Here is a 24,908-nt window from a genome sequence, read left to right as displayed (position 1 = left end):
AAGCTCATACAATATTCATTCACAACAATAACTTTACAAAAATACCACAAAACACCATTTTTACGCATTTTTACATAATAGTAATTCATAAAATTTACATGAATGAACACTAAAGTAAAAGTAGACACAATAAACATATATCCATCATTAATATCATATAAATGAGAAAATTTCAGATTTATATATTTTTCTTTTACTTTAATTTAATACCGATTTCGGGTAATAATCACAATACTTAAAAATTTATAATGTAAACTTATGAATAGCATTTCTAACATTAATATATATGAAATATCATAAATTTTCAATTTATAACATGCATATACTTAAACTTATAATAAACACTTTACTTTTACTTTTGATACAAAAATGTGTTATTCTTACTTTAAGCCAACATGCAAGATAGAATTAAATCAATCTAATATATTGTCATATCTTTCATATACTCAAGTAAATATAATATAAATGTCACATAGTAAGAAGGTAAAGAAGTGTGTACCATGAGGCACCAAGGATGCAAGAGAAATAATAAGAAATAAGAACTCCAAAATAAGAGAAAATAAGAGAAAATAATAATCTTCAAGGTTTCAAGAATAATAATACTAGAACCTTACAAAATTTGTTTATTTTGGCTTAGAAAATATAAAATTATTTTTCATCTTTATCTCTAACTCCAATAATAAATTTCACATTCAACTTAAAGTTCAAATCTCTCACCATCATAAGTCCCTTTTCGACATGTCTTACTAAAATGCTCATAACCTTTAGTTCCGAACTCCAAATTCAATGATTCAAGTTTCTAATTGCTCACAACTCCAAGACCCATAGTTCTTAAGAATAAACTATAGTGTTAAAAGGAGTAGAAGATGGTCGAAAATCCACAAAATAGAAGGTGTTTGAAATTGGCTTACTCTTAGTTGTCCAAAATGTCTGAGGGCAAAACATAACCTTTCATGCTCCAGTTGATACAATTCTTGGGTCTAAAATGTGAGGAATTTTGTGTGTAAGATTACTATAAGGTTTATTTATACATACATGAAGAGAAAGAGGGATAAACACTTTAAATTGTGTTCATGTATACAACTGACCAAAAAGGAACAACAAATTGTGAATGTTTGCTTGAGGATGAGGGACTTATAGAGCTTGTACATGTGCGTGTGGGGTATCAATGGAAAGCTTAGGTTGTCTAAAATATTATAGTATAAAAATATGAGGCACTTAATGAGAGAACGTGGGAGAAAAAGGATGATTTGTTGACGTTATATAAGCTGCCGGAAACAGTTAAGGTGAAGGGGTAGAAAGATGGGGATGAATCTCTCATTTTTGGAGGGATATAAGGTCGTGTAAGGTACCTAAAGAAATCTTAGAGTGTTAGGAAATTTTTTCAAGTGGTAGCACTCAATTATATAGTGTATAGCTTAGGTAAATTAGAGTATTTTCAAACCTTGCAAAACTTTGACTGAACCTAACCTTTGTACAAATCTACACTCTTTTCTTTAATTATACCACAAGCTACCTCAATCTAATGGTTTGATATCTTCAATAACATGCATGTGGATGATACGGTAAAAGATGAGGTCAAAATATACTCATTTACTATTTAAAAATAATTTTAGAAGTCAACTAATAATTTCAAGCAAAATTCTAAAATCTTTGTTTTTAGGAAATGATATATTTTCTTTAAAACTAATATAAAACTATAATTAAAACTTATTTTTAAATAACAAAAAGACTATAATATCATTATAAAATCTTTTAAATCTTTTCTATTTAGATGAATATATTTTCTTTAGATTCAAATATAAGTACTTTTATTAAAGAACTTAAAATAAGCTTTTGTCATCATAGTTTGTGAAGACATTTGCAAATAATATAAAGTTTTACAACAATAAACCAAATTAATGTATTTATCAAATCAACCAAGTTTAGAAGGAAATTTATGTTATTAATGTAAATCAAATTAACTTTTATAAAATTAAGTACATTGAAATCTTTACTTTAAATATAATAATAACATTTAACAAAACAAGACTTAGTTTATTTAAACTTAAAAGTTGTAAAAATTAAACTCTCATTATGTTTGGCACTTAAGGATAAATAATTAGATAAGTTACTAGCACTAATCCATACTCAAGGCTGTTTAAGCTAAGATTAAAAGAGGTTTAAAAAAAGGGTTATTACAATATATATATATATATATATATATATATATATATATATATATATATATATATATATATATATATATATATATATATATATATATATATATATATATATATATATATATATATATATATATATATATATATATATATGTTTGTGTGTGTGTTTTGGTGTGTGTATCTTTTGATGAAATAATATATTGAATATAAAAATATTAAATTAACCGAAATATAAAAATACATGAAATTTAATCAAGTCTAAAAGAACTTTTGATTAACTCTTATTTGTGTATGGTTATAAATAAATGTCCCAATAGTATCCCTTCCTTCTACTAACTAAATTCTAATGTTAAAATAAATCCCCAACACTAGTATTAAAATGAAATACTAGGTCAATTTAAAATGTTTAATTAAAAATCATATTATTTTAAATGAATTGAACGTTGAACAAAAATATTAATTCAAATCGAATAATCCTTAGGAGCACCCAAAATGATGTCGTTTTATTTGGGCATTTAATTTCTCTCTTATATCTTTTCTTCCATTTCACATTCCATTAGTCTTATCATAACTCATCTTAGTTTTTATTTTTTGCCACATTTTTACTACTTCAAATAATGTCACAACCTCTTATTGATGTCGTTTTCTAATTCTTTAAATTGTCATACATGTGTTTTAGTATTGTGAGGTTATGTATAATAATCAAAGATTAATGTTATGGATGCTCTATTAGTATGCTCCTACCGTTTATTATTTCTTTCAATTTGCATTAATTTTTATTTTTAATTATTCTACTAATTTTATATTATTTCGATATTCTATATTAATCTCATCCACACATTTTAATTTTTATTTAGTATAATCCACATAAGTCAATCTATCTTTTATTTTCTTATCTCATTTATTATACTAAATGACAAAATAAAACAAAGCCCGATACTCCCCTTTAAAACACTACTATTTGATGCACTACAAATCACAAAAGCTCAAATGAGTCAAAAAAATTTATAAACGCTGAATAAACATACCAAATCAATGATAACTCAAACTTTTTACAGGTATATATGACTTTAGAGTACCTATCATAACCAGTAAAATTATTACTTCTTTGATTTTCTAATGTTCTTCTCATTCAAAATATTCTATTTTGGAAAGAGAAATTTAATTAAAATTTTTAAGATATATATTGACAATAATATATATGTTCATATGAAATCTCGTTATATTCATCTTAATGTATATTTTTTATTATATATTTTTTATAATTTTTTTATGATAAGTATTTAGAGATATTAACCATTAAAAATAAACAAAAATAACAAAGAACAAAGAAAGCAGTAGAAAAACCTTCCACATACTTTCTACTCTCTATTACCTCCACTTGGCCAATGAGATTATCCCACCCTCATAACTTAACCTAAAAATCCATACAAAGTACAAAACCTTTTTTTTAGTATAAAAAATATGGTATGTAAAAGTTATATATTGATCGATTTAAATTTAAATTGAATCTCAAGTAAAAACGTTTTTCTAGATTAGAACGTCAGATGGAATAAAAGATCATTGTACTTAATAAGTCCAACAGGTATTTGGGAAAAAAATTTAAAACACATGTAAAATATATTATATTTTTTCTCGTGTTTAGTAATTTGTAAATATTGCTATGCTAGATAAATTGAATTCTGTAAATTTTAAAATAGTATTTCCTCCTATTTTCTTTAGGAAAATTTATCTAGAATAATATAACATTTTTATGATTTTCCGACAATAAGTCCAATTATTAATTAACCATGAATAATCCAAATTTAGGGGGTATTTGCCTGAAGTAAATTTGGGTAACCCAATGACCTGCTATAGTAGGTAATTAACCAAAAAAATAAACTGAAAATTAATTTAATTGGAGAAAAATTTTAAAAACTTACATAATAAATTCTAAATAACCAAAAAGATCATTTTTTTTTCAACATTTATTATAATTTAATTTTTAAATTTTTTTTTTTATAGCAAATCATCCGGTTATCGAATTTACTCTAGGAAAATACCCCTTAAAACTGGGATTATTCATGGTTAATCAATAGGTGAGATAATTGTAAGAAAATCATGAAAATGTTGAATTATTCTTGGTAATTTTTCACTTTGTTTAAGTATTTCATTTTCCTATTTGGTAAATTGTTGTGGTCTGTTTCTTTATAAGTTCTATTTTATTACAAAAACACCTCTATTAACTTTATAATTGTTGTGGTCTCTTTCTTTATAAGTTCTATTTTATTAAAAAATACCTCTATTAACTTTACAATTTGTCTTAAAACACTTCAACAACTATATAATTGTTATGGTCTCGTCCCCTTCTTAATGTATGTACCCAACTGAAATGAAACATTTATAGAGAATAGGTGGTGTATATAATATCTATAAACATCAATTTTATATAAATTATAAAAACAAAATTAGTTAAAATACTAAATTACATGATAGCAACTAAATAGTATTCCCAATTGGTTGAATCATCATCATCATCATCCTACCCAGCGTATCCCGCTCATAGAAAAACTATGGACAGGGTCTGGGGAGGGAAGGACGGCGGCAACTCATACCCACTAAGGAGAGCACGACCAAAAGAGTCCTCCGGCTCGAGAAAGATAATAAGACGTAGCTACCCCGAAAAGATAAATTTAATCATATGACTAAAATAAATAATTATGAACCAACTACAAAAGAAAACAAAACAAAATACAAAACTAATAATAAAAGAAACGAGAGAAGCAAGATGGCAAGAACACCCAAAGGTAACCTAAGAGGATATCAGTAGTCTAAAACATGGATATGGCGCCTCCAACTACCTCTATCCCTAGTCAGACCCTCAAAGAGGTTTAACTCATGTAAGTCAACTCTTATTTGTTCATCCCAAGTTCTCCTGGGTCTTCCTCGACCTCTCTTACCCTCTACTATAATACTTTCTACCCTTCTCAACCAGGCGGCAAAAATCTTTCTCTGCACATGTCCAAACCACCTCAATCTATTTTCGCGTATTTTTCGAGAAATAGGGGCTACCCCTAGTTTGTTCATAAACTCTTTGTTTCTAATTCAATTCATCAATGTGTGCCCACACATCCACCTCAGCATACGCAAATCTATGACTTCCATCTTATGTTCAAATATCTTCTTTACAGGCCAAAATTCGGTCCCATATAGTAGAGCAGGTCTATTTGCCGCCCGGTAGAATTTTTCTTTTAACTTGCTTGGGAATTTCCTATCACATAGTACCGCGGTGGCTGCTTGTCACTTGAGCTAACCCGCTTGTATACGATGATTTACATCGCCATCAATCTTCCCATCCCTTTGAATGATCGATCCCAAATACTTGTATTTGGTCGTAATTTTAACAACTGCTTCATCAATGGACACCTCTGGTTCACCTACCGATGCTGTCCCACTAAAGTTACAGCGCAAATACTCGGTCTTCGTATGACTAATGCGCAACCCTTTACCTTCTAAAGCTCCCCTCCACTATTGTTACTAATAACCTCCTTTCTAGTTTCTGCTACCAGCACTATGTCATCAGCGAATAGCATGCACCACGGTACCCTCTCCCTAATAGATTTAGAAACCTCTTCCATAATGACAGTAAAAATGAAAGAGCTTAAAGTCGATCCCTGATGTAGTCCAACTTTAACCGGAAAAGACTCTGTTATCCCCACCGGTATTTGAATGTTAGTCGAAACTTTGTCATACATATTTCGTATAGCCTCAATGTACACCGGAAATACCTCTAGCCTTGAGGCTATCCCACATGACATGTCATGGTATGTTATCATATGCTTTCTCCAGGTCAATGGATGCTATATGCAGATCTTTCTTTTGCACCCTATATTTCTTCATCAGTCTCCTCCAAAATATGAATTGCCTCAATGGTTGATCTTCCTAGCATAAAACCGAATTGGTTCTCTCTAATTACTGTTTCCTGTCTAATTCTCCTCTCTATTACTCTTTCCCACATGTGGCTTAGAAGTTTGATACCTTTATAGTTCCTGCATACTTACGCATCGCTTTTATTTTTAAACAGAGGTATTAGTGTACTATTCTCTTTAATTAATTGGGTACAAATTTATGTCTTATGTATTGTATCTTTGTGACCTATTTAGTTGGGAACATTCTTAATTAGTTGAATTTTCCCAACTAAATAAGTCACAAAGACACAATACAAGACATAAATTTGTACCTATCAATTAAAGAGGATAGTAACGTGGCTTACTTATTTGGTTTTTATTTGGACCCCAAGTTATTGGGGCGAAACAATAGTGTCGTCCTTTAATTTACAAGCATCCCTCGATGCCGATACTTCTAGGACAGAGGAAGGATACTTCCAAATTATATTATATTATAGAGTAATAATAATTATTAACCACGAAACTACATATTATTATCATAATACCCATTGTATTCTGCTCATAGAAAATTATAATTAGGGTCTGGAAAGAGAAGAACAACGGCAGCTCATACCCATAAAGAAGAGTGCAGTCAAAGAATTTCTCGGTATGCTCCTTGCAAATTTAATGAGTGCAATTTCATGTTTTTAATCTTTGAAAAAGACAATTTTCCACCTTGTAAAATAGGTATGCTTCATAGCTCTCCAATGAGATTATTCCTTTATTTTTTAATATTAAATAGTTTAATTTCAAGTAGACATGTCAAATTTTGATTTGATCTGAAATTAATATGAAACTTGATTGAGAATTAATTGGTCATAATAAAAAATTTTTGACTCGTAATTCAAAAATAATTTGTTCCTATAATATCGAAAATTAAATGAGTGAAATACGATTGTAACTTGAAAAGTTTTTTTATCCTTTTATTACGTTACGTAAATTAATGTGACATGAAATGATGTAAACATGGTATATGACTATATGTGACATGCACCATCGACATGCCATTTATAGGGGCTGCAAAATAGATAAGATACTAGTAGCATGTCACATATACTACGTTATACATCATTTCATGTCAAGGGTGAATCTGTACATTTAACCCATTAAAGTTCACATCCTGATTGAGTTGTAAAGTCTACTCAAGGAAATGTATCTATACTAGTATTCCCTCGTCTTTCACTTCTCCGATCCATTATAATTAACTTTTTACGCAATTTAATGTTATAATTAAATCTTATAAAAAAATATTATTATAAAAATATGTGATTAGACAATTTAAACAGAATTGTACTACTTAATTATATTTTTTCTCACACATTAATTGCAATATATAAAATAACTTGAATAATGAATACGAAGTATCTAACATTATTTTGGATTTTTGGTTATTTCTTTTATCTTGTATTATTTTTATTTTCAGGCAATAATTCACTTATTTTCATTAATCTCACCATCTCACCCTCACAATTTAACTCTTTTCTAATTTTATAAATATCTATTTTTTTCTTAAAAACAACCAAACTTTCTATTTGTTTATTACTATCCTAGAGAGAGTACGTAATACTTGTACCAGGCTACCATTGTCTAATTGTCAATTCACAAGTGAAAGTCAGTTTCATGTTGAGTGAATTCCGACTTTGTACGAGTCCATTGTCGGATCCTGTTTTTTCACCAATCTCATTTATTTAAGTTTTGGGTGGAATTATGTTTTTATCCTCCTCTCGAGTCTGCACTATATAATTTTAAAAAATCTATCGTAATGCAAATTTAAAAGGACAAATAAAAAAATAATTAAACTGAAACAACAATATTAATGACATTTTATATACTTCTATAACCTCAATGTTATTACTTAGTGATATCAAACAGGTTTAGAATGGTCAGATGTACATAATCGTAATCTTATTTTACTTAGTGATATCTGTAGAATAGTGTATCAAACAGGTTGTTTCTCATCAATTTTTTATATTAAATATTATATGTAATTTCACATAACTAAAAAAATATATATGATAATTATGAGTTGTTATACCATAATACATTATAATTCATTATAATTCGAAACTAAAAAATTGCGTTAGACCTAATATTGGTGAAGGGGACCTAGTAATAGTATTAGTGCAAAGCAATTCAGTGTACCCTTAATCCCAAAAAGAAAGTGATGCAGTACTTTTGTTTATTGTTGTAGAATGGGTAGTTAAAATCGTTATAGACCAAACAAAATAAACAAATGCAAGTCAGGAATTAATACACTAAGTTAACATTATGAATTTAGTGATTAATAAAAAATAAATTTAGAGTGATCGAAAAATAATGAGTGTTTGGTTGATGGTTTTTTACTTAGCTTTTTTTTGTTAGTTTTGACTTATTGATTGATCAAACAACCAATAAAAGTGTTTGGTAAGTAATATTTAAAGCAAAAATAAAAGCTATTCCAGTTAGTTTTTTTTAGTTGGTTTTTGGTTTATTGACCGATTTTTTCTCTAATAAATAACCAACAACTAATAACTAAATTTACCAAACATCTCCATAAACAGCTGGTTTTTTAAACTAGTTTAAAAGCCAACAAAAACAGCTAACATTTCTAACTGGTCAAAAAAGCCAACTAAAAAGCTAAAAGCCAACAATCCATAGCCAACAGTCAATTACATTGCCAAACATCCCGGTATAAAAATTCCAAAATGAAATTATTAGTATAAAAATATCAAATGAAAGTATGAGAGTAAATAGGAGAGAATATAAAAACTTTGTGGTAGTTTTGTTTCAATCACTTATCAAGAAAAAAGAAAACCTATCATTTTGGGAAGATTAATAGTACTAGTGGTAGTAGCTAGGGTTTTTTTTTTTTTTCAAAAAAGCTACTCTAAGTTTGAAAGAACTTTCTAGCCTTTGGAGGATGTGGGGCCAATATAGGATAAAATTGTTGGGTATCTCTAATCTCGAGCTTGTTCCCCTTCAATGGGATGTGAAGATGATGTCTAATCTCTATATTAACCTAAACTTATGAAAAGATTTAATTAGTTGCTAATTGCAACTTGGATTCAACATATTAAAGTTCTTCACTATCTAATTATAGGATCTTTAAAGTAGGTGTAAATCTTTAAATAGTCATTAGTATGGTATCTTAAACGGTTATTGTGAAACAAAAGAAATTAAGGGACTAGTGTTTGTGCACTAGCTTCCTCATTTCTTTATCCTTGGTTTTGTTACTCAACTAAATTGAATTGACTTATTCCCTCTATTTTTTTTTCATTTTAAATTTTTCCACTTTATGAAAGAGAAATTTAAATTTGATTTTTAAAGTATATATTGAAGACAAAATATATTCATGTGGCATCTTGTTAAATTCGTCTTGATGCAAATAATTTTAATATATGATTTTTGCAATTTTTTATTATGCATACTATGAGATATCGAAGCTTAAAATTTACGTTGAAATACGTAAAAAAGTAAAATAGACAAATAAAAAGAAACCGAAGAGAGTATATCATTTCTAATATCAAGATTCAAGAATATTAGTAGCATTAATTTAAAAAAGTTTTTGCTTATGTTGTACAAAAATAACTATTGAAATGAGTTCCTAAAACTTAAAAGGATAATAACTAAGTTTTATTTTGTATCATGTATTTAAAGTTGTATTACATCGTCATATTTGTATCACATGGTTTTTTCTCTAAAATCCAGGCAATTGAGATCAAATTTTAAAAAGAACTATCAAAGTTCCATTTTATTACTTAATTGATTGTACGTGATTTTACATTAGTTGTGAATTAAATTAAATTCATTGGCTATATTTAATCCATATTAAAACATTCGTTGATCTTTATTAACAGTTTTATAAATATAATAAATTTTAATTTATAATTATTATTTATTAATAAATAAAATTAAGTTGTCTACCCATTATCTTATATATGTCACATATTAATCTAAACTTTGTTTGGTCACTATGGATTAATTTTACCACATAAATTGACATACTTAATCAAATGAACAAATTTAAACCTGTTTTTGACCATGTACTTGTACGGATCACAAACCAATACGAGAAGTCAATTAGTCAACTTCTACTTTCCAAACAGACCTTGCAAGTTTGGGTGCATTTATATGAAGGTTTAAGGACCACAACTCATCACTTTTAATCCATCAATAGAGACTACAATTTCCAATGTCATCTAGCAAATTTTTTATTTTCAATTCTTAAAATAAATAAAACATGGGGACCAATTAAATTTGTGATAATTCCTTTTTATTTTTTATTTGTATATAATTGTATTTTGGGTTAGACGTTTTAAACAACACACAAATTACAACTATACATCTTAGAGAATTTTTGCTAACCTACGTGAGATTAATTACAACATAGTTTTATCGTACGCTAATACATTAAACAAGTTGGAAAATTAGCTCAAGTCACAAATAAAACATGATATATTAATTTGTTGAAGTATTATTAAATTTATTGTAATTAGACAAACTTAACATATATAATTTCAAGTAACTTTCTATATGTTTAACTTTACATGCAAATAACTAAAAAGTTCGAACTATGTGTTGAATTTGGAATTTAAGTTAATAAGATTTTGTGTGTAGATAATTAACATGTCAATGTGATTTAATTTATGCATACTATATCTTTACGATCAAATTGAATCTTGAATTATTAATCAAATTAAAATAAACATTTTTATAAACAGCTAATAAATCACAAATCAGAATGATTTGATTTGAAATTGATCTGATAAAAAATAACATAACTTAAATTCACTCGACTAACCGTTTTTATCGTATACTAATTACCTCCCAAAAAATTTTGTCCACTCATATGTGCCTACTTTCAATTAATATAGTTATTCACAAAATCACAACAAAAATACCAAATTAATGGCTCTACTCGTATTTAAGGGCACTAGAAGGCTATAGTAAGAGTATATCACACACAACTCACAACGGTTAGTACTTAGTATTGGAGCACCCTCAACAAGGCGGTTCCGTACATGATATTGACAAACGATAAGGGAAGAGGAAGAAGAGAGAGTGATGGGTTGAGGATGTCCCTTTCAATTAAGGGTATGGTCACATAGGGTACTTTTGGGCTTTGTAGGAGTGTATGCCCACGTGCACCCACATACACCATAACCATAGAAAATAGTATACATGTTTTGTTTATATTTATTTATTATATCACAAAAAAGTCTAATTCAAGTCTATTAAGTTATTACTTACATATTAAAAGAGATATTGAGTTTAAAATGTTTAGAGTTTAAGTACACTATAATTATAATCATATATGTAAACGATATTTGATCTATTACACAAAATTAATAATTTTTGACAAATAAAATAATATGTATTGATAAAAATAGATTGATTTTGAAAGAATAAATAAACATACCATATATGATAAGAAAGAAAATTCAACTATTGCTTTATCAAAGAAATAAACTAAAGAAATAAAAAAATTGTATAGTATAGTAGTATATGCATGAATGTACATAAGTTTTTGTCATAGTGTGATTGAGCCCCATGTGAATCAAATTATTGGGTCATTCATGTTCTTTTGTTAAGGTCCTACATAACTTCAATGAAGATTATTTTTAAAGGATAAACTATATTAATATTGTTATTATTATTATTGTAATTTTTTAATCTACACACCGGCCTAGTGTATAGGTTTAAATGATAAATTTGATAATTATTTTTATTTTAATAGGAAATATTTTCTAAAATAGGTAAACTTAATAATATGTTAGAGAATATTCTATATGAAATTTTAAATGGTTATCAATTTTATTGTCTAAGTTTATACACCTGGTGCATATAGACTAGTAAAATCGTTATTATATATTTTTATTTTTAAATACTTATTATTAATATACGCATAGCAAGAATATATAAAAAATCTTTGGTTTATATTCTATTGGCTAAGCATTGAAATCATTGGGGCGGCTCTACACCTCTCCTTTCTCTTTCTTTACTTCGAAGACTTTGCTAGCTGTTTGTATAATTGTTAAGTCTCTAAACTATCTGTCTTTGCATATTCTCAGTCAACTTGTGGCGCTTAGTGACCCTTTGGGGAGAATACTTTTCGCATTTTTTTTATTCAAGATAGGATAAAAGGATTAGGAAATTAAATTAATTATTTATTTTTGTATGTAGTAAAAATTAAATTTTTGCTATAAATGTAAAAGCAAAACCCTATTTCTATCCGACTAATTTAAAATTCTCTTTTTTTTATATTATTATTTATGTCTTAGAAGAAATACGTGTGAAAAAAAAAAGATTTTAACATAATTAAAGATCGTAACGATATATTTTTATATTTTTACCATAGTCTTAAGTCTTGACGTCACTTATCTCTGTTTTTGTAGCTATGAACATTTTTATTGTATTAAGAAGCTGTTTTAAAAAAGAAGTTATAAAGAATTTATTTTGCAACTTAATTTTATAAAATGATTTCTATTTATAGTGTTGATATAAGTTGATAATCTAATAATTTTTAAAAGGAAAAATTACCTAGAATAATCTAACCTTTTCATGATTTTCCTATAATAATTCCACCTATTGATTAACTATAAAAAATTCCAACTTTAAAGGATATTTTCTTAGAATAAACTCGGTAACCCGATGACTTGTTATAATAAGTTTTATTTTTTAAAAAAAAGATAAATTAAAATAAAATGACAGAAAAAATGTGACAAAAATAATTAAATTTTTTTAAAAAAATTTTTTAATTATCAAAATTTTTTATGTTAATTTTCAAAATTTTTCTTTCATTTTACATTAATTTTCAATTTAATTTTTTTGGTGAATGACTTACTATACTATAGCATATCATTGGATTACCCAAAGTTTCTCTAGGCAAATACCCTTAAAGTTGGGATTATTTATAGTTAATCAATAAGTGGGATTATTCTAGAAAAATCATTAAAAAGTTTGATTATTCTAGATTACTTTTGCTTTTTAAAATTGGTCACTTTGTTTTCCATTTTTTAAAAGATGTGAATTGCAATTTGGAGAAAATGTTATAAACGATAAGTCCTTGCAATTTTTTAAAAACAATAATGTTTAGTACTCCTGGTACAATTGAGGCCTTTCATTAGAATAGGAGGAAATATGTAGTATCAATCTAAATACAACTTTAAAGAAGGAAAAAAATTAAAAATTATGATGTTTCAAAAAATAGTTCAAGGTATGTAACATAAGTTCTACCCTCTTTTACAATAAATTTTAAATCATAAAACTTATTCATATTTTATAATAGATTATTATAAATTAACTTCGATTAAAATTAAATCAGAAATATTACCACGTACCAACAAACACAAAAATAGTTGCCATGGTGATAATCATTGTACACAAATTTTTTGAGGGACCACCTCTAATTAGGTCAGCTCATTATATATTTTTTAAATTATTATAAGTAAGCATTAAAAATGATATAAGTTGACATTTAAAGATACATTAAGTAAACATTTAGAATAATATAAGTAGATATTAAGAATATAATAAATAAAAATTAATCTTTAATAAATTAGACTTAAAATAGCCTTTTAAAAAGACAATCTCTTAAAAGACTTAAAATAATCATTGTATAATACTCCTATCGAAAAAAACTTTTAGCCGATTGTAGAGTCAATACTCTACGCATTATTGTGGGCCTGTGGCCAAGTCCCAACTAATTTGGCATTGTTTGAGATCATATGGTGATATAATTTCAAATTGATTTTTTTTAAATAATTAATGAATTAGATATTTTAATATTTAAAATGTTAATTTTAATATTTAAATTAACATATTAAATATTAAGAAACTAAAGTGAGTATTTTGAATACAAATTTATTATTTTAATTAATTTAAACAAAATATTTATTCCACTTAAAATTGTCTCAAAATAAATCCCTCTTAAATTATTCTTTGTACAATTATAAGAGCAGCTACGATTTTTAATACACGGTATACCAAAAGGTAATATAGGGTTTCATATTGAAAACAGGTAATACAGGGTTTAGGGCTTTAATTATATGGTAAAGAGAACAGTTTTTTAAATAACATAAATTTTTATGAGAGACCATCTCTAGATGGATTGGCCTAAAAAGAAAAATATAGAGTAAGTTTTTCGGTAGGCATTAAGAATATTGTAAGTATGCATTTAGAATATAGTAAGTACTTTTACTCGATAGACATTAACTATATTGTAAGTAGGTATTAAAGTATGTAAGTAGACATTAAAGATATGATAAGTTGGCTAGTAGGCTAAGTTTTTCGGTAGGCAATAAGAATATGGTAAGTAGGCATTTTAACTTTTTAAGTACTTTTTTGGTGGGCATTAAGTATATTATAAGTAGACATTAAGGATAATATAAGTAGACATTAAGGATACAGTAATTGGACATTAAAATTTAGTGGGTTGAATCTGAGAAATATCTCTCAAAAAGACGGTCACTAAAAAGACTGACTATTGAAATAAAGATTATGAGTTCAAATTTAAATCCTTTTTATAATTTAACGTTAGGCAATTCTAATTTAGTATTGTAATCAATTTAAATAATCGACCAGAACGGCGACACTCAATTGGTGAATCTATTAGCTCTCTTAAAAACATACACAAAGAACACAATCAATAGTAACTAAAACATTGATAGTATATTTCCCGGTAATAAAATGTTCGTCTTCTTTTTTTTATTTAACGATAGGTTAGAAGATTAAAAGATTTTTATAGTTAACATGGAAAGATAATTATTTTTCCTATCCGGTGATAATTAAATTGTTGTCATAAGCATAAAAGAAAAATTAAAATTATTAGACTAATCTAAATTTGTTTATACCACTTTTATTATTTCCTTTTTGTACGTATATTGAAATAAACTTAATGATAGAAATACTATTGATATTTTAAATGTAATTTAGTTTGGAAAAACTACATGATAAGTTATATAACTAGTCTTATCTTATTCTAATATTTATTTTTCTCATAAAATTTATTATCATCTATTACCATTTGAAAAGGGATATAAAGGTAAGGAAAAATTATGAAGAAAAACACATAAAATGACGTAATATATTTTATAAAAATTAAAGCTAAAATTTATTTTCATTCTCGCCATTTCATACCAATGATCAAATGGCTTGTGGATTATAATCCTCACTATTTATCTATTAATGTGCGTAAACGAAAATGTTAAATAACTATAATAACAATAAATCTTAAACAAAACAAATTATTAATCACTAATCTTAAACAAAATTAATATAGCTTAAACCAAAGTTATTGAATAGCATTCACTATTAACAATAATATCCATCAACAACAATGATAAATAATTATTATTTAAACAATAAATCTTTAACAAAATAAAATATACGATTTGAGATAATAAACAAAACTAATATAAATTAAATATAAACAAATAACAATAATAATAATAATAATAATAATAATAATAATAATAATATTGTTTTTAAAAGGGTGTGGATGCTCAATTTATTTCTCAACTCCCACCAACTTCGTGTAAAAGTTTCTTTCCATAATAATAATAATAATTAAATTGAATAATGGTCTAGTCGCACACTTGTGCAACTCACATTTTTTTGATTTGTTAGAGTATTTTTCAATCGATAAAATATTCACTGGCAAAACTGTCAAAAAAATGACGATCCAATGAAAATAAATAACCACAAATAATAATATACCCATCAACATTAAAAAAATAAAGCACTACTACAAATCAAATAGAGAACTAAATCTATTTCTTTGCTGATACTATAACAATTCACAACAAGGTGTTGAAGCTTCAATACCTTAACCATAAATTGAAGGTAACATTTTTTTGACATGATGCCTAAATTTAATAAATGAGGTTCAATAATACTTCTAACGTAAAACTAAAGGTTACAAAGAAGAGCAACCACTCTAAGACTAAAACTAGTAAGCCGATTTTCGGCCCTTATAATCAAACCCTTATCTTTATATCAAATTATTGAACAATCAATTTTACAATTACGACTTCAATGAGCAAAGTCGTTTGCAGAAACACCATGTTGTAATGAATCACGGAGGATGCTGAGGATGAGGACGAGGATGAAGATATTGTTGATGATTTCGTCTTATCGAAATATCAAGTTGTGACAAGAAGCGTCACAAGGGTATGCACAATCAATAAGTTTGACGCCCATTCGATCGAAATACCAATCTCCAACAGCTATGGCCACGGGCTGCAAAATCGTACCACACAACGAAAATCAGAGAATATGTGAGGTACATTTCAATATGGAAACGAGGCAAAAGATGAAGCTAAACATAAGGATTTTTCGGATTCTAATTTTTATCAAAGGGTTAGTAAGCCACTTCTATTCGCGGTCTCTAAATGATAAGTCACATTTTTGTTTCGAGAAAAATAATCAATTGTTTTCTATATTTAGTAAGTCGGAATTTTAACTTGAGAATACCTTTAATAATGATAAAGTATGTAACATATATTGGAGCATCAACAGTATGGTAGAGATGCCAAAGTTGGCGTAGAGAATTATAGTTATGAATCATGATTAAGAGTTTATTGTAAGAATTGAATGAGTTTGTGACATTATCGGGATTAATTTGATGAGACTGAAGTCCTACTTATCGCGTACTTTTCTAATGCTCCACTTTTGTCGACAACGTGAGAGCTTTTTGGGAGAATGGAGGGAAAAAAGAACTTTGTTTTCGTTTAATTATCATAGTCAATTTCAATGACCCATCATGGTTAAAACGCTAGGCTAGATTCTATCTTATTGAATACAATATTATACAAATTGGTCCACAAACTTAATAATTGTGAAATGTTTATGAAGGTATTAAATAGTTCTACATTATGGTTCTAATACCAATAAGATAAGAGTCAAATCTTATGTACCAAAGCATGGTATCTTTTGGTCTTATTCTTTAATCAATCCTAACTAATCCTCCCTATTGAAGCACATGCAAGCCTCCTAAGTGCCCACACTTAGCCCCCACATCTAGAGGCCAAAGCTTATTATTCCTTCTCTAACACCAAAAATTAATCATAGTTTAGCAAATGAGACAACTTCAAATTATCATAAACTCAAATGGTTAGACAAGACAACTTAACCATTGACCACTATATTTTATTGATTTAAAATTTCATGTCTCAAAATAAATGTTTGTGAAAAAATTATCTCACATGATCTGCTGATCTCTTTGAGAATCGCAAATCGAAAATAGAGAAAAGTGTACTATGGTCAATTTTGAGCTATTTTTGAGTCATTTAAGCGAATCACGAATTCAAAATACTATATAACATATCCCGAGGCCTTAACCATCAGTTTGAGTTTTTGGTTAAATTGGTTCCATGACATAGTATCAGAACCAGCGCAACAAGAGGTCACGAATTCGAATCTCAACCACCCCTCATTTGAAGTAGAATATTCAGTGCCTATGCGCATCCACACTTCTAGCCCAATGGGCTCTTGTGTAAGAGGGCGTGTTAGAGTGTATAACATATCTCAGGGGTCTCAACCATCAGTTTAAGCTTTTGGTTGAGTTGGTTCCTTGATAGAAAGTACCTTGTTTCGTAGAACAGGGGATTCATCAGCAAACCATGTGTCTTGCCTCTCCGTTTGGCAATGAGCAAAACATGAATTAATAAAAAGTCCGTTTGGTCGAGACCTTGAGAAACTTTTTACTGCATTCAGCATTTCGATTCTGAATCCTGCAGTAAAAAATTATTTAAACCGAAAAAGAATATTACAGAATGACCGTGAAATAAATTGCTTACAGTGCAGAAAAACTTACGTTGAAAAAATTGAATCTGCGATGCAGAACAACGTGCATGGTTCATTTTGCATTGATCCCACAAGTGATGAGGATCAGCTGTTTTTGGAGCTAAACTAGCCTGAACCTGATTTTCGTAACAAACAGGACATGGTTAAGACGTCTAAAGTCTAGTTGGCCGATAATAATGTTCTAAATCAACATTCCATTACCCCAATGCCATCAAATGACTGTAGAGAGTTTATGAGAGTTTAGAAAAGTGTTTAAAAATAATTGTTAATATTAATCATAACCTTATATTGTATTTATACTAGGAAAGAAATATCTAAAATATTACATAGAATAATATAAATACTAAAATAAAGATCACATGTAATATTATTTATAAATAGTTACAAGATAAAATAATTATATTACAAGATAATCATCATATCAATAAAGTTATCTTGATTGATATGTTGAGATTAAAATGATATGCATGATATTCTCTATTAATGACTTCCACCTACGTGGAATTGACCGGGGTCTAATGTACACAACCTTATCCTTGTAAAAAAAGAGATTATGTCTGATCAACTAGTCTCTTGAGAGACGTATCTCAAGCCCAGCCCGTTAAAGGTTAATACCTACTTATTGTATTCTTAATGCTTACTTACATTATTCTTAATGCTTATTTACCGTATCTTTAATGCCTATTTTCAATATCTAAATGCCTACATACACCATTCTACGGGCCGGCCCAATTAGAGATGATCTCTCAAAAAGACCGTCTCTCACATGAATTTGTGATGTTTGATTGACCCTTCATAGCAAACATCATTTGCAACGTTACATAATAAGAAGTGCATATGAATCAATGAGTCAATTTACTAATCCCCATTATAATCAGAAACCAAAGAATTATCAATCTCTTGGCTTCATGGAGAATGTACACAAAAGAACGCGATCATATATAATACTTGTTTAAAATTAAATCTAGTGATAACAATCAACAAACCTGCCATGCATCATAAGCTGTATTGAGGATGAATAAAGGTGTTTTGATGTTGGCGATCAAATTTTGAGGGAAAAAGCACTGCAAACGCAAACATTGACAATTGTCTTAACGAATGCAAGGGAGTCTGAAAAAACGTTTACGCAAAATATTACTGTCTTAGCTAAGAAAACATAACTAAACGAACAGGTTTGAGGGCTCATATGTAAGCAAGCAACTTTACCCTTATTTGTCTCTGATGACAAATAGGTTGCTTTCGATTAACCCTTGATAACAAATATCATCTACAGCTTCACATAAATATGAAGCGCACATAATTCAATGAGTCATTTCAATCCAACTCAAATCATAATTCAATGAGTCATTTCAATCCAACTCAAATCATCGTACTTTTTGAAAAACCAAAAAGATGGATTACCGAAGTGGGATCCAAGTGGTTAGTACAAGAAGGCGGCAAATTCTTCCCTACACCCTACATGACATCAAAGACAACAAGAAAGCTACATTAGCAAAACCTTTTCATGGAGAAAACAAACCAAAAGGACAAATTCTTAATGTATCCAACAACATATGACAAAGAAAAGCATTATACTAAATAGACACATCAGTTATAAAGAAGGGTAGTCGTTCGTGCACATACACCACAACGTATATAGACTTCCATCCATTATAAAGTAAACTATGTAGGCCAAGAAAGCTTGGACATTAGTATGGATATACTCCATGTTCAAATTAAGCCATCATTACTTTCCACTTTTTTGGAAAAAGGTGTATTAGAGTAAACACAAATTCCAATCGGACACTTGTACGTTGTTATAGACTCATAATTCACATAAGGCGACAAATATTCATTTCACGGATTTATAGTGCAAAAATGAAATAACAGTCATGATTGCATTAATATTTAAATAGTGGATTTGAAAAGCTTTAGGACATGGCTGATAGGATGCGGCCTTGATTTTGCATTATGTTAGGAACAGATGAAACAATAGTGCCATGCCTATTGTATATCAATGAGATTTCATATTTTTGACTTCAAAAAAGTCGTACAATTACTTCGTAAAAATTCAATACTCCAAAGAAATTCAAATACGATTTTTTTTATTTCTTACCAAATAAGTAACCACGCCATGGTAGAAATCCCGTAAGGTGTGTCCACCTGAAACGTCCATTCTGAAACCCCAATATTTCAATAATAATACATCTATATTTTCATTTTCATACAGAAACGTAACTACAAACAATACCAGCAATTACTTACGCATCGAGGAACAATCCTGCATCGCTTAGGCACTTCACATTCGTGTGTCCTGGGAATAAGTCTTTGAATTCGTCACAGTGCAATATAGACGCTAGACCCCCAGCGGAACACCCGGAAAGAAGAGCCTGTTTAGCGTTTCGCATTCCTTTCCCCATAAGTTCTTCCATGGCAACTGACCATATGCGTTGACCTCGAAAAAACAGCTGGTGGACCTACACATATTTGCAACTAAGTGTTATTGAGTGCTCCCGAGTATGTTTTGCTTCGTTAATTCATACAAAGGGATCTTGTTGACAATTGAAAGTTATAGTTTAACGTAATTCGCCAGTTAATTCACCTTTTAAATTCGGGATTCGCTTAAAATTGTTGAAAAATAAACCAAAATCGACCATAATTTGCCTCTTTTAATTTGCGATTCGCGGGGAGATTAGCGAATCATGTAACACTAGAGGTGTTCAACGGGCCAAGGCGGGTCAAAACCCATTTAATTCCGACCCGTTTTTTAAAAGTTTAAAAAATAATTTTTTTATTTTAATTTATGGCTTGTTGGATTGATCCACTTATGAATACAATAATATCATATAAAATTATAAAAAAAAAAAGTGGTAAAAAGTTTTTCACAACCAATTTCTATAATTATCCGGCTCGGCCTTTTACACTAATTTCCGTTATTAACTCGATCCGATAATGACCCGGCCCATTGAACACCTCCATGTGACACTTATTGAAAATCTATTGAAGATTCACTACAGAAATCTACTCTAAAAAGTAGTGCGATGAAATAGAACCAACCTCGTCTTGGCCTTCACTAGTAAAAGAGGCGCCATCACAATATCGAAGCTTTACTCTATTCCAATTGAAAAAATCTACACATAAACAATAACTTAGTCATAAAATGTTGGGAAACAATTTTAGGCTAAAGATTTAAACGTCCTAAATATTTTAGCATGAAAATAGTAAAGACCTGGATTTTCCTCAGGCTTATTGCTTAATATTCCGGTGAATGCTAAGGTTTTTTCCATATACTTGGAAGATCCACGTCGAGTAGTTTTCCTGTATACACATGTTCTAACATTATTACACCAACCTCCTCCCTGCATAACATAGCAACACAAGAAGCTCAATAGGCCATTACAAAATAACTTAAAACCTGAAATAAGCATAAAAATGACAACTTTCCACTTCATAGACACAGTAAAAGTGTTCAAAATAGACCCAACGATCCGAAATTCATCTAACTCCATAACTGAACCTAATTGACCCAATATTAAAAATGGACTAATAATTATGTAAAAACCAACATAAACACAAAACCCGATTTTAAACCGACCCAAAACATTTCACCCGAAATTGACACGATCCGAATGAACACCTCTGTCAAAGTCACAACACCATCTTAAAACGATATCAAACAGTTGCATATCATGGTTTTTAACTATAGGTGCTCAACGAGGCGGGTCGATCCAACGGATCAAGGGTGGGATCGCATTTTAACGGGTCATTAGCTGGTTGAGTCAATAACAAGTCGGGTCATTAACGGGCCTTGGTGTAAAGGGTCGGATAATTATAGGAATTGCTTGTGAAAAAAAATTGCTACTTTTTTTATATAATTTTACGTGATATTATTATACACATAGGTTGGTTGACCAAACGGACCATAAAGTAGAATAAAAATAATATTTTATGAACTCTTCAAAAAGGGACCAAAAAGGGTCGGATTTAAACGGGTTTAATCCGCCCCGGCCCATTTAAAATTTGACATGACCCGCCCAGACCCGACCCATTTAAATTTTAACCCCACCCGGCCTGTTGAACACCTCTATTTCCAACCAACATGAGAAGGAAACATAATGGAAAATGTGGATGCCTAATTATCTATTTGTTATCCGATCGATCAACTTTTCAAGTAGAGAGGTTTCCGAAAGTATATAGGACACTAACCAAACTACGGATGCTTATAGCCAACTATTTTATATTGGATGGCAGAGATGAGTAATAGATTAAGTGCTCCACAGATAACGAAAAATGCAAAGTTTTGAGATATATAGACCTTAATCCATTATGTTCATCCAATAACTACATACCTCTAACTGAATAAGCCAACTGTTGGCTCCTGAGCCAAATCCACGATCCCAATGATATGCAGGTAGTGTTCCGTCGAGGCAAACTGCAAAAAGAAGACATTACAATTGAAGCCAAATTCGTTCTTCAAATCATATATATTTTTCATCCCCATCTGACCGAGACGAAAAACATGTACTTAACAAAGATATAGAGTGTATTTGAATACAAAATGAGGAAGAAACGGAAGGAGAGGGAAGATAGATGACTTTTCAAATCGGAGACATGTTTCTCACAATATGTGAATGATATAATTCTTTCAATTCCTTTCCGTACCCTCCTTATGTGTTATCCGAATGAAGAAAAATGCATCTCTTCATAACTTCATTACCCTCTCTTTGTTTCCCTCTATTTCCTTCAATTCATACAAAGTACTAAACAATTGAACTCATCATGGCTCTAATCAATAATCACACAAAACATGAGAACAATCGTATGTTTCTCCTTACTCAAACCTTAATCGCAATATATGGGGTCGTCTATTTCCATTATGAAAACAATACAATACATTGAAAGTTTAATATGAATAACCTTAAAGTTGTGTGCCATTGACCAATAATTAACAAGCACAAAAAGCTGTCCAAAAGCTTTCAAAAATGAACATGCTAACATCAAACATCATAACAGTATTAGTGCTTTAATCCTATCAAAACCCAATAAACAAAGGTTATATAATTCATCAATTTGTATGACACAATACTGTTTCTTAAACCCAGAGGCCAGAATACACAAAAGCAACCCTTTAGACCATACACTTCACAATTTAACCAAAACAACACAAAACAGGAAGGTCCTACTCCATAACTATAATATTAACTGTGTATGTGACATGAAAATCAGTACAATTATCATCATAATCAGTGGAGCCCTATATTTAGTGGCGGATCTAGCGTGATGTCACTGACGTCAGTTGGCATCACTAAAATCCAAAATAAAATCAAATATTACATATTTACATGTAAATATACCCTAGATGAATTGGTTAGGATATTGCCTTGCAGATATATAACTAAGGATTAAAACCCATAATAAGCGTGTTTTACTTAAATTGACATCACTCTTTTTTTCTGCATACATCACTAAATTGTGTATGTGACATAAATCAAATGTATCCTTCTACAGGAGCTGAAAACTATAAATCAAATAAGAATCATGTGAGTATAATTGAACATGAAAATCACATGAAAACATATACTATCATATGAACATACTTTATGACTCATTAAATGAGATGTAGAAGTATGGTTTCATTTATATAACCAGTCAAAACACAAAACTACTATTTAACTGAGTAGAACTATGCAGGGGAGAATCTAACCTCTGCCTATCTAGGTCATGGCTCTCGTCATTTGATAAAACAATATTAATATTGAATTGCATAGCATATGACACACAAGAATGACAAAAGAGTTGGTTCATCCTAAATAGTGTAGACTCTTTATTTTACTTCACGTAACCGTGTCCAATCCTTATGCTCGGACATTGGTATAGCACTTAAACACTTCATTTTAGACATAAAATTGAATATTTAAAAGTATTTGACACCTAATACACGTACCCATCATAGTACCCAAATCCAAGTAACATTACAAATAGCTATACTAGTATTTTAAATTCCGCCTTTTGCAAGTATTTTTCTATTATCAGTCACACATGAACTTCAGACAGTAGCAACAGATACAATTAATGAATTAAAACATTGATTCTCAACCTAAGCAATAAATATCCCTCTTTTCAAAAAGTACACACCAATCCAATTGAACAAACTGAAGAAATAGTTTGGACATACAGCAAAGATCTAAACTTTTTATCAAATCAAAAACATGAAAAAGCAAGAAACTTTTTATACACCAAACAAAATTCCAATAAATTATTGAAAAAAACAATAACCCATCATAAAAAAATAAGTAAAAAATTGAAGAGAATTTCCATTTACCAGCACCCTTTGCATCAGCTCCATGAATGAGAGTAATAGGAACCATATGAGGTTGAGGAGCATTGGAAACTTCATAAGACTCTAAATATGAAATGTGACTCACATTTGCATAATCAAATCCTTCAACAAATACCAATAATGTTACAAAACAAACCAAACCCAGAAAAATCCACTTCCAAAAACCCATCATTTCCAATTTTTTGGTTGATTAATGTACAAAAAGAGCTCAAATTTGTATACCCACAAAAAATTTCAAATACCAGAAGCTGTAATGTAGTGTAATCAAGGTTTAACACAAAAATAAATCTTAGGATTTGTTACAAAATTAAAAATATGACTTTTATGGAATAAAATGAATGTTTTTTGAGAAAGAATATTTAAGTGAAGTAAGGAATGGTATAACAAGTAAGTAATCTGATAAGATCCGTGTTTTAGGGGAAGATTTAGCAGAGAAAAATAAATAAAGGGAGGATCTTGGTAATGTTGGTAAAGATTTGAGCATGCTGATAGTATTTATAAAAAAAATTAAAGGGAAAATAAATTATTTGAATTAATTATTAAGTAATTAAAAAATTATGGATTGATTATATTTGAAGTTAACTGGATGCTCACGCATCGAATGTACTAGTCGTAGTAAGTGGACTAGTAGAACTTCTGGTGGAAAGCTCACTGAAACATTGTGTTAGCGTCACTCAACGTTGACACCTGTAAATCACTGTCAATAATCAATAT

General features: G+C 29.1%; 1 protein-coding gene across 1 annotated transcript; it reads right to left on the bottom strand.

Moving 5' to 3' along the window:
- Nucleotides 1-15,766: 15,766 nt before the first annotated feature.
- LOC130828415 (pectin acetylesterase 6-like) lies at nucleotides 15,767-24,908 on the bottom strand. The gene is made up of 11 exons (XM_057694395.1): nucleotides 24,177-24,908; nucleotides 22,204-22,286; nucleotides 21,084-21,213; nucleotides 20,912-20,985; nucleotides 20,120-20,331; nucleotides 19,971-20,031; nucleotides 19,277-19,330; nucleotides 18,862-18,939; nucleotides 17,886-17,991; nucleotides 17,657-17,802; nucleotides 15,767-16,309 (listed from the first exon to the last, which is right to left on the bottom strand). Exons 1-11 carry the CDS (start codon nucleotides 24,364-24,366, stop codon nucleotides 16,202-16,204), a joined length of 1,242 nt encoding a protein of 413 aa, XP_057550378.1. The 5' UTR covers nucleotides 24,367-24,908; the 3' UTR covers nucleotides 15,767-16,201.

The sequence above is a fragment of the Amaranthus tricolor genome, chromosome 12 (genome assembly GCF_026212465.1).
Source record: "Amaranthus tricolor cultivar Red isolate AtriRed21 chromosome 12, ASM2621246v1, whole genome shotgun sequence".
In the NCBI taxonomy this organism is placed as follows: Eukaryota; Viridiplantae; Streptophyta; class Magnoliopsida; order Caryophyllales; family Amaranthaceae; genus Amaranthus; species Amaranthus tricolor.
The sequence above is the reverse complement of the archived record's forward strand: the minus strand, read 5'-3'. Positions and strand labels throughout refer to the sequence as shown.

Coding starts and splice junctions, on each gene's coding strand:
- LOC130828415 (XM_057694395.1), bottom strand. CDS start 24,366: ATGATGGGTTTTTGGAAGTGGATTTTTCTGGGTTTGGTTTGTTTTGTA. Junction 20,332..20,911: donor CTAGTGAAGGCCAAGACGAG/GTTGGTTCTATT, acceptor AAATATGTGTAG/GTCCACCAGCTGTTTTTTCG. Junction 17,992..18,861: donor CAGCTTATGATGCATGGCAG/GTTTGTTGATTG, acceptor TACGAAAATCAG/GTTCAGGCTAGTTTAGCTCC.